This window comes from Aulonocara sp. 'chitande type north' Nkhata Bay, linkage group LG13 (genome assembly GCF_057382095.1).
Source record: "Aulonocara sp. 'chitande type north' Nkhata Bay isolate Kocher_YH1m ecotype deep benthic linkage group LG13, A_spYH_male_GT1.1, whole genome shotgun sequence".
Lineage (NCBI taxonomy): Eukaryota > Metazoa > Chordata > Actinopteri > Cichliformes > Cichlidae > Aulonocara > Aulonocara sp. 'chitande type north' Nkhata Bay.
In genome coordinates this window covers 22,304,586-22,318,523 of record NC_141356.1, presented here as the reverse complement: position 1 = coordinate 22,318,523, position 13,938 = coordinate 22,304,586, and the positions used below count along the sequence as shown (strand labels likewise).

The 13,938-nt window shown below is 41.7% G+C and overlaps 1 protein-coding gene across 1 annotated transcript; it reads right to left on the bottom strand.

Annotated features, from left to right (window-relative positions):
- Nucleotides 1-4,300: 4,300 nt before the first annotated feature.
- Nucleotides 4,301-13,261, bottom strand: klf5a (Kruppel like factor 5a). Its single transcript, XM_086259217.1, has 4 exons — nucleotides 12,646-13,261; nucleotides 10,437-11,562; nucleotides 9,203-9,262; nucleotides 4,301-6,586 (listed from the first exon to the last, which is right to left on the bottom strand). The coding sequence occupies exons 1-4, from the start codon at nucleotides 12,808-12,810 to the stop codon at nucleotides 6,408-6,410; spliced, it is 1,530 nt and encodes a 509-aa protein (XP_086115343.1). The 5' UTR covers nucleotides 12,811-13,261; the 3' UTR covers nucleotides 4,301-6,407.
- Between the last annotated feature and the right edge of the window lie 677 nt (nucleotides 13,262-13,938).

Genomic DNA, 13,938 nt, shown 5'->3' with positions numbered 1-13,938 from the left:
AGGGACATATAAGATACTTTAAAGAATGTTGACTGTGTGGTATTTTTTACAAAATGTTGTAATCCAGTTATTTTAGTCTGTCTGTTGATTGTTTCCATTATAGGAAGAGCCAAAAACAACAAAGTGAAACACATTTACTTCTATTTGTGTCATGTATTGCTTTTGTTTGACTGAGGAGTTCACACAAACACCTCAAAAGTGTCAAGAAAATTACATTAATTACATTTACCGAATTTCCCAGAGGAACCCACCTAAGGGATTTATAAAGTTTCATCTAATCTTTTATCTAATCTAATTTAATGAAGCGTAGGAGCATTACAGTGTAGAAAAACTGGGCATTCCAAATTACAATACAGTAAAATGACAAAAGTATTAAAATATTAGAATCAAGATAAAGGTTAAAGTAGCAATTTTAAAATCTATTTTATATATATTGTATTTTGTTTTATTTTTCATTCTTCATAGTAACTAGGTAAACTCAAAGTAGTAGGATCACTACATAATATTTCCTCTCAAATGTATTGGAGAAGAAGTATAATAAAGCAGCAACTGAAAATACTCAGGTAAAGTGCAGCAAAGTGCATATTTAAGTATTGCACTTGTGTAAATGTCGTTAGGTACATTCCACCTCTGCAGCTGACTGACATGTTGGACTGAACCGTGAGGTTCCAGTTATACGAGTAAGACTGTACAAGTAACCAAATGGTGACCACATGTGCTCATCACCTCTAATCTGAACCTATAAAGCGATAAAGATTGCGAGAAAACGTGGAGAAACGATTAGCTGTTTGGTCAGCGAGGCCTTCAGTCCAATCCAACAGCCTAGGAGTTTTCAGTAAGCAAACAGCTATGATTAAGAGCACGTATGTGGATGATATATAACCTGTGGAGTGTTTCTTTAAAAAAAAAAAACATGATAAGAACCACTCAGAGTCACACCTCAAATGTGAAGGGAAAAGGTTTTTGTTGTATCCCCACTTAAAGTGTGACTCTGAGTGGGCCCTGAGTGTTCAGTAGGTGGAAAGATATTTGTCTGATATGCAGGGAAACGTCACAGGTTTAAACTCTGAGCTTATTTTACATTCAATGGAAGCTTGAGAATAAAGTTATTTAACCTAAGATGACTCATAGCTGTTGCAACAGATTTCTGACCATCAATTATTACTAGAAAATGCTCCTTCAACAGGAACTATGACTGTTATTTGGGTTTACAATGTCATGTTTTTCTCATTTGTCATTTGTCAAGTCATGTTGAAACTCCTTGACAACCGATTGTTTGAAACACTGCTATGTTTCAGTGAGGCGGTGACAAAAGCGTGAACTTGAAAAATGAAGTCAATAAAAGACAAAATAACACAAGACTTCAACCTTCAGAACAGCGGCTAAAACTTCATAATAGTATTTTTGTGGTCCACTTATTTCATTCTCAGAACGTAAGGTCACTAAATTTCAACAACTATGTGTGTATTTCAGTCATGCTTCTGTTTGCCAATCTCTTGTATCTGTTGTTTGATTGTCGAAGGGTTAGAAATTCATTGTTGATCATCAGCCATCCAACGGGATAATGAGCTTTTTTCAATTTAAAATTTTAGGGTTGCTATTTTCTCTTAATCAATCAGTAGTTCTGGTGTCAGTCCTAGCAATGACACCATTTGCTCTCAGTTGCGAGTAGCAGTTTGTGAATTTTTCATCCATGCTTGTCACCCAGTTGCGGCTATTTTATTTTTTTTAAACTAGGGACGCAATTGTCACTCAGCATTAGAAGAAACTGAATCCCTGAAACTCCCTCAAGATATGTGAAAGGTTGCAACATAGAGGTCCAGTCCTTTCTCATTTGCTATAATGTGTTTCCAGAGAGCACTGTCTGAAAAAATAACAATGAGAACATTTAGTCCAAAAATGTCTGAAGCCTCAGATAAGGTTCATATCTTCGCTGTGAATTTTGTCCTCCCCCATATTGAAAATTTCTTCACTCTTCATTGCCTTGCTGTGACTGTATGTGCTTTAAGCCCATGACTCAAACTTGAATTTCTGTGCAACTGAATGATCACTTCATTATGTGCAAGATTGGGAACTGTCTTGCACATAAGAAATCTCAAAAAGCATAATCTCATTTCAATTCAAACATTAACCCATTGCCATTTTTTATTACATTTTTTGTTTTTAATCCCAGTAGGTAGTAACCAAAGTTATCAACCAAAAGCAGTTGTAATGACTGATCAGTATGCAATTGTATTTATTTTGAGTAAAATCAGATTTAGACACAAAGGCCCTCTCAAAATTTAGGTAAAAATGTAAGAGACACCTTTGAGGCCTTGTCCTGTTGGTATATTTCAACCATAAGTGCTGTTTGCTTATCAAGATCATGCAAAAACTACCAAAACCAAAAATTCAGGGGAACGGCCAGAGAAAATGCCATTTTCCCCAGTTAATAATTCCTCTTTACTTGAGGCCAATCTTGGCTTAACTTAAATGCTAAAGCTATAATAGTGACACAGAGATAAACACTGATTGTCACACAAAGTGTCATCTAAACTACCAGGAGCAATTTGGGTCTTGACTCAGGATGCACCTGTAGATTGAGGAGTGTTCTGGTACTTTTGGAATTTTTTTGGCCTACAGTGCTCGGCTGCACGGCCCACGAAGTCCCCCGTGGCGGTTGTCATATAGAGAACCATCTATCAGCAGGCATGATGAGGCTCTGGTATCTGATTTCAGCCTTCTAATATTTTCTAACTGCTGAGCGGTTCACCTCAGGCAACATTTTTAAAAATGAACGTAACGTCGTGATATGAAAACCTCCTCAATTTCTGATATTATCTTTAGCTTTGTGTCAGCGTGTCAGTTGTTGCGGTATCTCTTCAATCTTTGATAACAACGTGTTCTATTCTGAGAATATTGGGAAGGGTTGATTTTGGAGGGAGCTGCATATGTGTGTGTGTGTGTGTGCGTAGATGTTTGTGTCTAGCTGGGCTCCCTGTGGTCATTCTATTGGTCTTCTGGGTGGGTGGTCTGTTCCAAGAGAGGAGTACTGGAAACATTATACCAGCGTACACACACGCACACTTTTACACATGCACAAAGGGAAACTGGGAATCACACCAACGCAGCACAGCAGAGGGTGGAGCCGGCAGGAGTCTTCTTCCAGATGTGTGATATTAATTTAGTTGATCCAAAACATGAACCGGTAGCTCCCACTCAGTCATCACCGTTTAGCATGTGTGTGTGTGTGTCTGCTGCTGGTGGTGTCGCAGCACTCGACCTAATTTTTTAATATTTTCAGACCCATAAAACACCTGTAAGTTTTTATTGGGATAAAGTCTATTAATTTGAACCCTAAGTAAGAGATAGAAATCAAGACTGACTCAAATTCATGAGTTTCAGGTGGAGGAAACTACAGAGCAGAGCGGGCTAGAGAGAGGAGAGGTACATGATTAAAAAGGGGGGAAAGATTAGGAGTGGAGCAGGTTATGAGAACAGCCTCCACTCTGACCTGTGGAGCAGCGCCCCTGGACTTTCATACAATACATTCCACCGGGGAGGAGAGGGGGATACGGTGCATGGAAAGACAAAGAGACAGAAAATGAAATTAAATAGGAAGAGCGGAGGAGGAGAAGGAGACAAGATGTAGGAGGACGGAAGTGGTTGATTGGGTTCCCCCAGAGATTCTTTTGTTTAGATTGTTCTGCATTTCACTTCTTTCACTCTCTCCCCTCCACCTCCCACTTTTTGACATCTGAGGTAGATTACAACAGAGACCCTGGGTCACATTTATGACTTAAACCAAGAACATATGGTGTGTATGCGTGTTTGAACATCCATTTCAGTACAGTGGGATTCCCCTACGGTCCTTGAGTGGTGGTCAGATTTATTTTCTTGTCCATTGTCTCTTGCTGGGATATCAAAGGACTATTGTTTGTTGATCAGCAAGGGTTCCTCAGGTTACTTGCAGGTCCTGGACAAAAGTGCTTTGCCTTTCTTCCACATCTTCCCTTCTTATCTCCTTCTATTTTTACTTTTTAAGTATGCTGGCCCTACCGCAGAAAAGCCAAGAAACAAAGGATCAGCACTTCCACAGAAATGTTGTTAAGATTATAAAAGATTAAGCGCGGTTATGTCTTGTTTGTCTTGTTTGGTCAGGCATGTTTATTGTTCCAAAGGTACCTGACTTTCTATTTGTACTGCAACGGATTTGATTTTATACGAAGTTCATAGACAGATTACCAACTCCACCACTGCAGCATGTTGTTAGCAAGAAGAAAGAAGAAATATTCCCATTAACTTCAGCACAACAAGCACATCTGTAAAAGTGTCAGTTGACTTTATTAGCATCAGCTTCACTCAGTTGAAGAAAAACAACTTTTGTCTTTGGAACGTTTAACCATGGAAGAAAAAAAAAAAAAAAGCATCTATAAAATAAGTTGCTGGAAGGACAATATATAAAACAATGGCATCAAAATAGGTTTGACAAGAAGAAAAAAACAAAGAAAAAAGGCTCAAATATTTTTGGATGCGGGGCATTTTTCCTCTGTTTGCCCTGTTGTTTACAAAAAATAACAAAAGAGGAAAACAAACAAAAAAATGTATTTACAGTGCATATATTTACATTAAGGCATTTTTGCTGGGGGAAAAAAGACAGTTGATCAGATACAACCCCTGCTTCTACACAATCAAATAAATAGTCAGATTTACCATTATACATTACAGTGCTATATTATCGATATGCTACCTGCAGTGAATGAACAAATACAGTTATAAGTGCAGGCTAAATCTCCCCATCAAATGGACATTCAGGCGTACATTAAAGGATAGGTTCACACTTTTTTGTTATGCTTTTTTTGTTTTAAACAATACTCCATATCCATATGTACATTAAAAGAGTTGGTGATTGACGAGATCCGTTTGGGGAGCGATTTCAATGCAAGCAATTGGGCAAATTCAATATTCTGTGGGGGGAGGGGGGGGGGGCAAACTAATCTTCAACTTTAGAAGCTGAACCAAAGTTTCAACAAGTTAATAATAAATTTTAAAAAACAAAAAAACAAAGTGAACCCGTCCTTTAACAAAACGTGTCCAGGAGTAGTTAGAGCCAAGATAGCTCCGTAGAGCCAGAGCATCCCAGGATGTCCGCGAAGTGGCCAGAGCTGTGCTGTTACATTACCACAAGGGTGGCTACCTTATAATTCAAGAGATTTACCTTTTCAAAGCTAAACCTAGAGATTTAACAGATTTAGTTTTTCTTTTCTTAAAAAGCACCATGTTTTTAAAACGATTGACTACACTCATCACAGCTCTGCTACTAGAGAACAAAAACACATAAATGAGAGAAAGAGGCACTTAATAAGGTGTTGGCGATGTGTTGAACATGATGCTTTGGTTAAAACAATTAACAGAAGTAAAACGCTGGGTGAGACTGATCTACACTAATAGCATGCTGCATTTTGAAGACACTTCAGTGCACATTCAAGTTTGTGCATCAAATACTGTCGATTCTGTATTAACTGAATGAGTCCTAGAACACGTCTATGGGTTCTGCTTACATTTCTCTGATGGAAATCCATCAAAAGACGACCTGAATAATTCATCATCTAATTGCTGCTCTTTAGCATCCATCCACCTCCCTCTGTTTCTCAATCGTCTTCCAATCTCCTCTCTCTAAAATCAAAAATTTCTCCCTCTCGGTCTTTCTCTCCATCTCCATCTCCACCCCCACACTCTCACTTTTTCCCTGCTCTCTCTTCCCTCTCTCCAGAGTACAAATGCCTTCAATTTTTAATATCTGAACAGCAATGATTTGTGTGGTGCACACAGAGATGTAGTCCAGTAGTGATAATGATCGTTCCAGTGGTGAATGAGATACTTGGGCCAAAAAGGCTGAGGCTTAGATTACCAATTCTAGTGCAAATCTAAGGATTTGGTAAAGAATAAAAACCTGGACATTCCAGTTCTAGAGAGAAACTAACAAATCAATGAGTAAACAAAGATTTGGCTTGACTAGTTTTGCAAACAAAAGCTTCTCTTTTATAAAAGAAAATTAAGCCAGTTCTATGTTACAATAAAGACAAAAAAGATGCTGTTTTAATTCATTCCAGTCACACCCCATCTAATCTTTTCATTTGCCCAAACACATCTATAATATGTGTATCTGGTGGTTAAGGGACCAGAAGATCATCTGGCCACCATCTTCCTACTTTAAAACCTCCAAATTGTTCCACTTGGCGTTAAGAGCAACATGTTTGTTAGGCTATCGAAGTGTTTTAGCCCACGACAGCAGCACCAGGAAGAGCTGTGATGTCACTGAAAGTCACTCTGCATCAGGCAGCTCGTGTAGCTGCGGGACACGGAGTGAATGCTTTATGTTTTGTCAAGATAGTGCTTGTATTTTTGAGCATGTGTGCAAAACGTTGCTAGTTCTGGTGTCTCTTCATGTGCAGGGCAAGGTGATCCGATCGGGAGAAGGAGCGTGAGCAGACGCCACACTGGAAGGGTTTGGCGCCCGTGTGTTTCCTGTAGTGACGCGTCAGCTCATCCGAACGAGCAAAACGCCAGTCGCAGCTGTCCCACGTACACCTGTACGGCTTCTCGCCTGCAGGACAGGAGAAAGAGTTTGAGTGAGTGCAAACCGCCGTGCCGTCTGGTGATCTATTCTGAGCTATCGCTTGATCACACGATACGAACCAGAGCAGGACTGTCAATATTCAGGTACTAAGAACAACAATTATTGTGACACAAGCCAATTCTCTAACTAAAGCGATTCATACAGTTGGGTGGAGGAACTGGGAAAACAGGTTTCACCGAAAACGCCAGTTGTCTAACTAGATATACAGTCATAACACGGTCACTCAAAAGCATTCATCAAGCATTCACACGCCAATGCAGCAACCAGTGCTTCATAATTTTCCCACAGTGCCTGGTCTGTATTGTCAACTTTTTCCTCCAGGTATTTTTCTTTAATGACTGCAGCACATATGTCTTTCTGTCAGTCATTCCAGCAAAATTCACCTGCAGCTTCAGGCACTTTCTGAAAAACCAGTCTGCTCTGCTCGTTGTCCCTCTGGGAGAGTTTTGTCTTAGGCCCACAAGTTGACCAGTGTATACTCAGGTCTACTAAATGTAAAGCACTTGCTAAATATTTAGTATGCAAGTATAATTCATTTTTCTGCAACTTAAATTCAACCTGACAAACCTACAGTAACTACAGTACATGCAAAAGACCAGAACAGAAAAACTTAGAATTATAACTTGTACATGTTGACGCGTCTACTGCTTCTTTGTATTTAGCGTGTGTCTGATAACAGTGGATGCTTAAAAAATATGAAAGGATTGGAAGGAACTTGATTTTTGCTGAGCTATATTCCTCCCTTTTCCTTCTTTTTGTACCCTTTCATCCAGATTTTGAAGGTTAAGTGGAATAGCATCTCATTTCAGCAAACACATTTTTTGGCTTTTTAAGATTCATGAATATGAGCCACTGTGGTGCAAAATCAAATGGAATAAATCAAGCTGTGTGGTTGTTTTCCTTCTTCCACTCCTCATCGCTTTTAACCTCTATTTACATATCAAAAACAGAGTCCAGAATCAGTGTCCCCATTACTCTAAATACCCCCCATTCCATTGTAATGAGAAAACAGTGAAAATGTTTTGAGCCTTTTCTGTGGCTTATTCAGGCCACCAAGGCTAAAGTTAATAATAATAATGATAGTGGAAAAAACAACTATTTGAGAATCATTTTTCAAAGCTCTTTGCACTATAAACATAATCCCATTAAACTGAAGTGGCAGCATAAATCACAGAGATGGCTTGTTTTATAATCTGGACAAATAAAAACAGAACTATTTCCGCATGATAAACGCCGCTGGGGACATCCAAGAATTTTTTTCCCCCCTTTTGTCATTTAGGTGACCAACTCTTCAAACAAGCACATCAAGCTCTGCAGCATTGCTTTTAAAAAAAAACAAAAAACAGAGTAAACCTGTTAGAACCACAGTGTCACCAAACTTAAAGACACACACCTTAAACCGAACACAAGGAAGAGAGACCATGAGAAGGCGCTGTTTAAGGGGGAAAAATCAGAAATGATTTCCAATACAGAAAGAGGATATTTCTCACAATACACCCACCCACACATGCACACACACAGACACACTAACAATCAGGGTAATGGATGTTGATGGAGATTAGAGTGGGAACTCCCAGTGGGACCCAAACGCATTAGGAATCATCTCATAGAGATTACTGACAGGTGTGTGTGGAAGTGTCCGTGTGTGGGTGTGCACGTGTGTGTACGAGTACATAAGTGTGCATTCGAGCAGCTAAATAAGAGACGGAGAACGAGTTATAGACGAAGATAGAAGTAAAGGAGGAGGGCAGGGTTGAAGATGAAAGTATGAGAGCACAAAAACAGAGGAGAACAGGATTGGAGAGGGGGGAAAAAAAGGGGGGGGGAGAAAATAACTAAGCGAGGCCGACAGAGGCATAAAGGACATGTAGTTGCTGCTAGATAACATTTACGTGTCTAGTTCTCATCTTGCGGTCTGTAATAAGTGCAATCACCACAATTAGCCTGCAGCATGAGTGACGCCATATATAATTGTCACGTCATGTTCCTGATACGAAAATGCAAAGCACGCGCACCCGCAACGATGTTCCGAACAAGTAGTTTAGATCCATAATTAGGACACATTCTGGCTTTTGTGTGTGTATCCAGATGAGCGAGGAATGTGTAGATATCAACAGAAGCTTTGTTTTGTTAGCTGGAGTGAGGTGGGGCCCAACACCTAAGCATTTGTTTATTGACTTTGCTTGTCCAAATCCAAGCTCAAATCTAAACCTGACAGGAAGAAAGGGAATAAAATGAAATGCAGAGAGAACGGAATCAAAGTGGAAAAGTGCATTAAAGCATTTGAACAATTCCTGAACGGGCGATGGGATTCAAAAAAAACATGGCACCACACGTTTAGCACTGACCACATAGTCTGAGAGTCATCCCCTGGCAGAAGTGTGTCACTTCCACCTGTTTTGATGGAATAGTATATTGGGCAGAGGATGGGGAATGGGCTAGGATACATTTACACACACATGCCAAGAACACAACACTCTGCCTAGCAACATAGTGCCAGTGCAGATACTGAAATACGAGTCCTGTGTCATTTTTTTTGATGGGTCTTTTTAAAAAGCTGCATTAATTAGAGGAATCTCTTACCAGTGTGAGTCCTGAGGTGTGCTTTCAAATGGGACGACTTGGTGTAGACCTTCTTGCAGCCTGACGACAGACATGGAGATAAACACAAACAGACGGCTTAATCCAAGTAATTCACACGTGGCAAATATGCATTTACCCAATAAACTGAGCTGTGGAATTCAAAAAATCCAAACTAATGAAGAACAGAAGCCGTTTTGGAATCAAATATAGTAAAGTGTGTTTCGTAGAGCCTCAAATCCTGCTCCATCTCATCTGCTGCTTTCCAAAATGAACAAAACAGGCTCTGTTAAAAGCAGCCCTCATAGCCTCATTTGGTATTAAAAGGCATTTGATTACAAGCCTCGAATCACCAACAATGCGACCTGAAAACCTCTGTTTTCTCCTTCTGCGCACGCTACAGTTTGTTTCTACAATGTCAGAAAGGTCATTAAGGATTTTGAACGATTTAGAAAGATATTCGTCAGATATCTTATGACTTTAAGTTAGGAAACGATAGAATTTCGTGTATTGCTATGATTAAACTGTGAGCAGCTGCAACAGTGTGACTAATATACATACACTTGGATGAAGTGTGGCTCTGTGAATATGATGGATCTGCTTCATCTGGCTTTTTAAGAAGTAAGACGTGTGCTAACGTGCTGCGGTAGGCTCTGCTTAAGCCTATTTTACATGCCGCCACAGGCTAGCTGACATTACATGTTCTACAAGTAGCTACATATCATACAGTCTGTATGTGTGTGTGTGTATGTGTCTGTGCGCCAGCTAAAGAAAATAAATACTTTAATCTCAGCATGCAATCTCAAGTGTAACAGTATGAAGATATGTGTGTGGGAAAAAAGATCAAATGATTCAAGGAGAACATCTTTTTAATTAACACAGCCCCTGTATACAAAAACGTGCTCTCTCTCACACACACAAAAACAGGTTCATTCCACAATCATACCAGTGATTACTCTAAAGCCACCACACTGTTTGAGAGCTCATAGCTGAAAGTGCCACAGTCATTTGAGGTGTGCTAATATATGCAAAGCAGTGTTTGAACCAGATAGTTGACTGAAAGGTAGTAACAGTCTGGCTGGCAGGACAGAGTGTACTCTGCCTCCACGACCCAAAGGCATAGGCAAATCATTCAAAACATGAACAGAAACATTCACTACAATGCAGTGATAAACTAAACACACAACGGTGATTACATTCACAGTGCACATTCAGTGGTGTGTGTCGTTCTTCTAACCTGGGTAATCACAGTGGTGGATCCGTCGCTTCTCTAAGTCGGGGTTGTTCCTTCGGTTGTAGCGGACAGCCACTGCGTTCTGTGCTGGATTTGGGGTTGGTGCTGTCGTGTGGGCTTGAGGAAGGACTGTGGCTGGGCCTGGGACTGGTGTGGGGCCTGTAGGGTGGGGCAGAGCTAAGCCACCTGGTCCCGGGCCAGGTCCAAGTCCGGGTGTGCTACCTGCAAGCTTGGAGGCAATGGTGGCAGCATACGACGGAGGTGGTGACATGTTGTGGAGCAGCTCCTTCTGCCTGTCAGGGCTGCCGGGCTCTGAGTTTGGCGGAGAGGGTGGCAGGTAGGGCACCTGCTGCTGGAGGAATTGGGGATGTGCCTGAGAATGAGGATGTGTGTATACCCCACCACCTAGACAGCGGTAGGCAGGCTTGACAGTTTGCTCTTGTTGAGAAGCAGAAGTAGCTACTGGCAAATCATGAAAAGGTGTGTGCATCGTGGTAGTGTGTTGGATCGGTTGCTGCTGCTGATGGTGATGATGATGCTGAGCCTCCATCCCATTGCTATGGCGATGATCCAAGCCAGAGTTTAGGAGCTGAAACAGCGAGCCGCTGTTGTCATGGTGGTGGTGGAGAGCGTGCTGCTCAAACTGTGGTGACATTTCCTGTTTGACATACACTTCTGGCAGTGAATCACCACCGCGGCTGCCTCCCAGCTGATTGAAAACACTGGTGAATTCTGGTAACCCAGTTAATGTCATGTTTGTGGCGGAGTTTTCCATGGCCATACTGCCAGGGCCGTGGCCGGATGTGCTGCAGCTACTTGTGGGCGTAGTGCCGGGGCAGTGGGGCTGCAGGTTAGAGGAAAAACACGAGGAGGGAGATTCTGTTTTAATGTGAGTGAGACTCGGGTGGTTCTGGTGTTGAGGGGACCGCACCTGCTGGCACAAGCCCATCCTCAGGTAGCCGACGTCAGGGAGATAAAGATTCATGTTGAGGGTATAGGGAGCCCCAGCGTCAGTGAAGAACTGATCCACTGCTGACGAGCTGTCTCTGAGTGACTTCTGCTGGTTGTCTGCAGGGTTTGGAAGTGGAAGAGGCTGAGGGGAGAGATATCTGTCCATCTCACACTTTGCCTGAGGATTAAAAGGGAAAACACACATTAAAAAGAAAAATTTAAGAAAAAAAACAAACAAAAAACAAGCAGTTAACATAAAAATAAACTTTCTGTTGAATGAAAAGTACCAAAGCCTGACTTCACTAAGTCCTTCTCAGTGCTTCTATTCTGAACCACTATTATGAGAAGACAAAAGGTTTGATAGGACAGTCACTGCTAAAGCATTTATCAAGTAGTCATCAAAAGGCAGTTGCCACATTCCCTCGCGGCCTGCAAGGCTGAACTCAGAAACCTGACGGTGGTGAGGCCCACATTTGAGGATTAAACGATGTTATGTCAATAAAGAACCTGATCTAACGCCTCTTATTTGAACATGTGCAGCTATTACAAGCATAACAGAGCAGCCAATCGCCGGTCAAACTGCACACCACAGGTGAACAACTTGGCATAAAAAAATGCTTCATTCGTACTGCTCTTTTTGGTCCAGCTCCTGTGGCTCTGGGGGGATCTAATCGGTATAAAAGTTAAAGAAGCAGAGCACCAGAGGATGAAACAGTAACATGAAAGGGAATAGGGAAACACCCATGTCTCCCTGCAGCAGCAGCAGCAGCAGAAACAGCAGCAGCAGTAGTAGTCTGGGGATGGGCTGCTATTTGAGGGTCCTGATCCTACCAGCTGTTATAGATCTCCCTGCTATGTTGCACAAGTTTCTTTCTAACTGGGGACAGAGTTGCCGGGACGTTTCTGTCCGAAGCTGGAGTCAGTTGCTGTCAGCGTGGTATGATGGTGAGAAGGGACGCCAAGGAGAGACCAACAACTGGTGACCAACTGGCTGGCTGGCATAGAAAACATGCGGTGAATGCGTTTTGCAGGCGGAGGTGCTCGACTACGCGTCCAGCTGGTCGCTTATTACCGAAAATAGAGCTGAATAAAGTGACGGTTACGATCGCGCAGAGGGGGACGACTGAAATTTAGACTCAAATAAATAAACAAATAAACAAGCAAACAGAAAAACAAGCTGGATTTAAAGCCAGACTGCCACGCCCATTCAGTGAAATGCATCACTAATGTATAAAGTCGGTTTGATTTCCAACCGGTTTACCTGTGCGTAATCATTTTGTCCAGCCTTGTCTGCTTCGGTGATCTTGCAATCCAAGCCGAACAACGCCGAGTCCTCCAAGGGGAACCCAGCGGGCAGAGTCGCCTTCTGCAGCGGGTAGAAGGGATCCTCCTGCACGCCGCCGCTCATCGTGAGTGTTGCGGCCATGAAGCTCCGACGCAGCGCCGCAAAAACGATCGCTTGCCGTGTGTTATTATGCAAAGCGGAGGATGCTACAGCGTACAGAGAAACGAGTGGAGCCGACGAGGTGTAGTGCGTGCGTTAGAGTAATTAATGTGTGCCTGTCGGCTACATCTCCTTCCACTTGTTTCATCCCTCTGCTCCGGCCCACAGACAGTTTTCTATCTGGCGTTCGCAGGGCGGAGCGGCCCCAGTGTAAATACAGACCGCGCACCGCCCACCAAACCTTTAAAAACGCTTTGATCATTCATTCACCGGCCACCGCCCTACGTTTGCCATCCATACACACCGACAACAGCGCCGTAAAAAAGTCCACGAGACCGGTCAAACCGCATTAAAGTGGTGAAAGTTAAACTCATCGCAGCCACGTTAACCGACAGAGTTTTTGTAAAGTGTTTTGAGATGATAAAAACTGATAAAACGTGGAAAGGCACCGCGAAATTGGTCAAATAGTGGGTATGATGCACATGACTGCATATGACACACGCGTGTTACTTAATATAGTTACAGCAGGTACAGGTGTGGTTACAGGTGTGGACTCTTGTGTAATGCTGTGTCTATAATCTATAAACTGTTTCGATGTTGCATTAATGGTTAGTCTAGTAAGGAATCAAGGAAACTATTGGACAGAGCAGAAGAATAAAGTAGAATTCGATGGAAATACTTGAAAGTATTTTAAAACTGTACTTGAGTAAAATGAGACCATCTGTTACAGGAAATATTTGTGTTGTCATCAAACTATTATTAAAATATTGTGGGGGGGTTTTTTGACTCCAAATTAGTAAATTACCAAACAATTACAATAACAATAATAGGTTACAATATAAAGCGCCTTGATGCGACTGTTGTTGCGATTTGGCGCTATATAAATAAAATTGAATTGAACACAACGTTTATATTTTTGCCTTTTGCTTCCACCTCAGTAGATTTGAAGTTAAACAATCAAGAATCAGGTGAAGCCCAGGCTCATCTGTAATCCAGAGGGCTGAACGCAAAAAATATATGAGCCATCTTTATCTACCCAAGTGTAATTGGACAAATAGAGGAATAATTATAGAGTATAATGTTCAGTTGTAGTACTTTGTTAAGAAACCT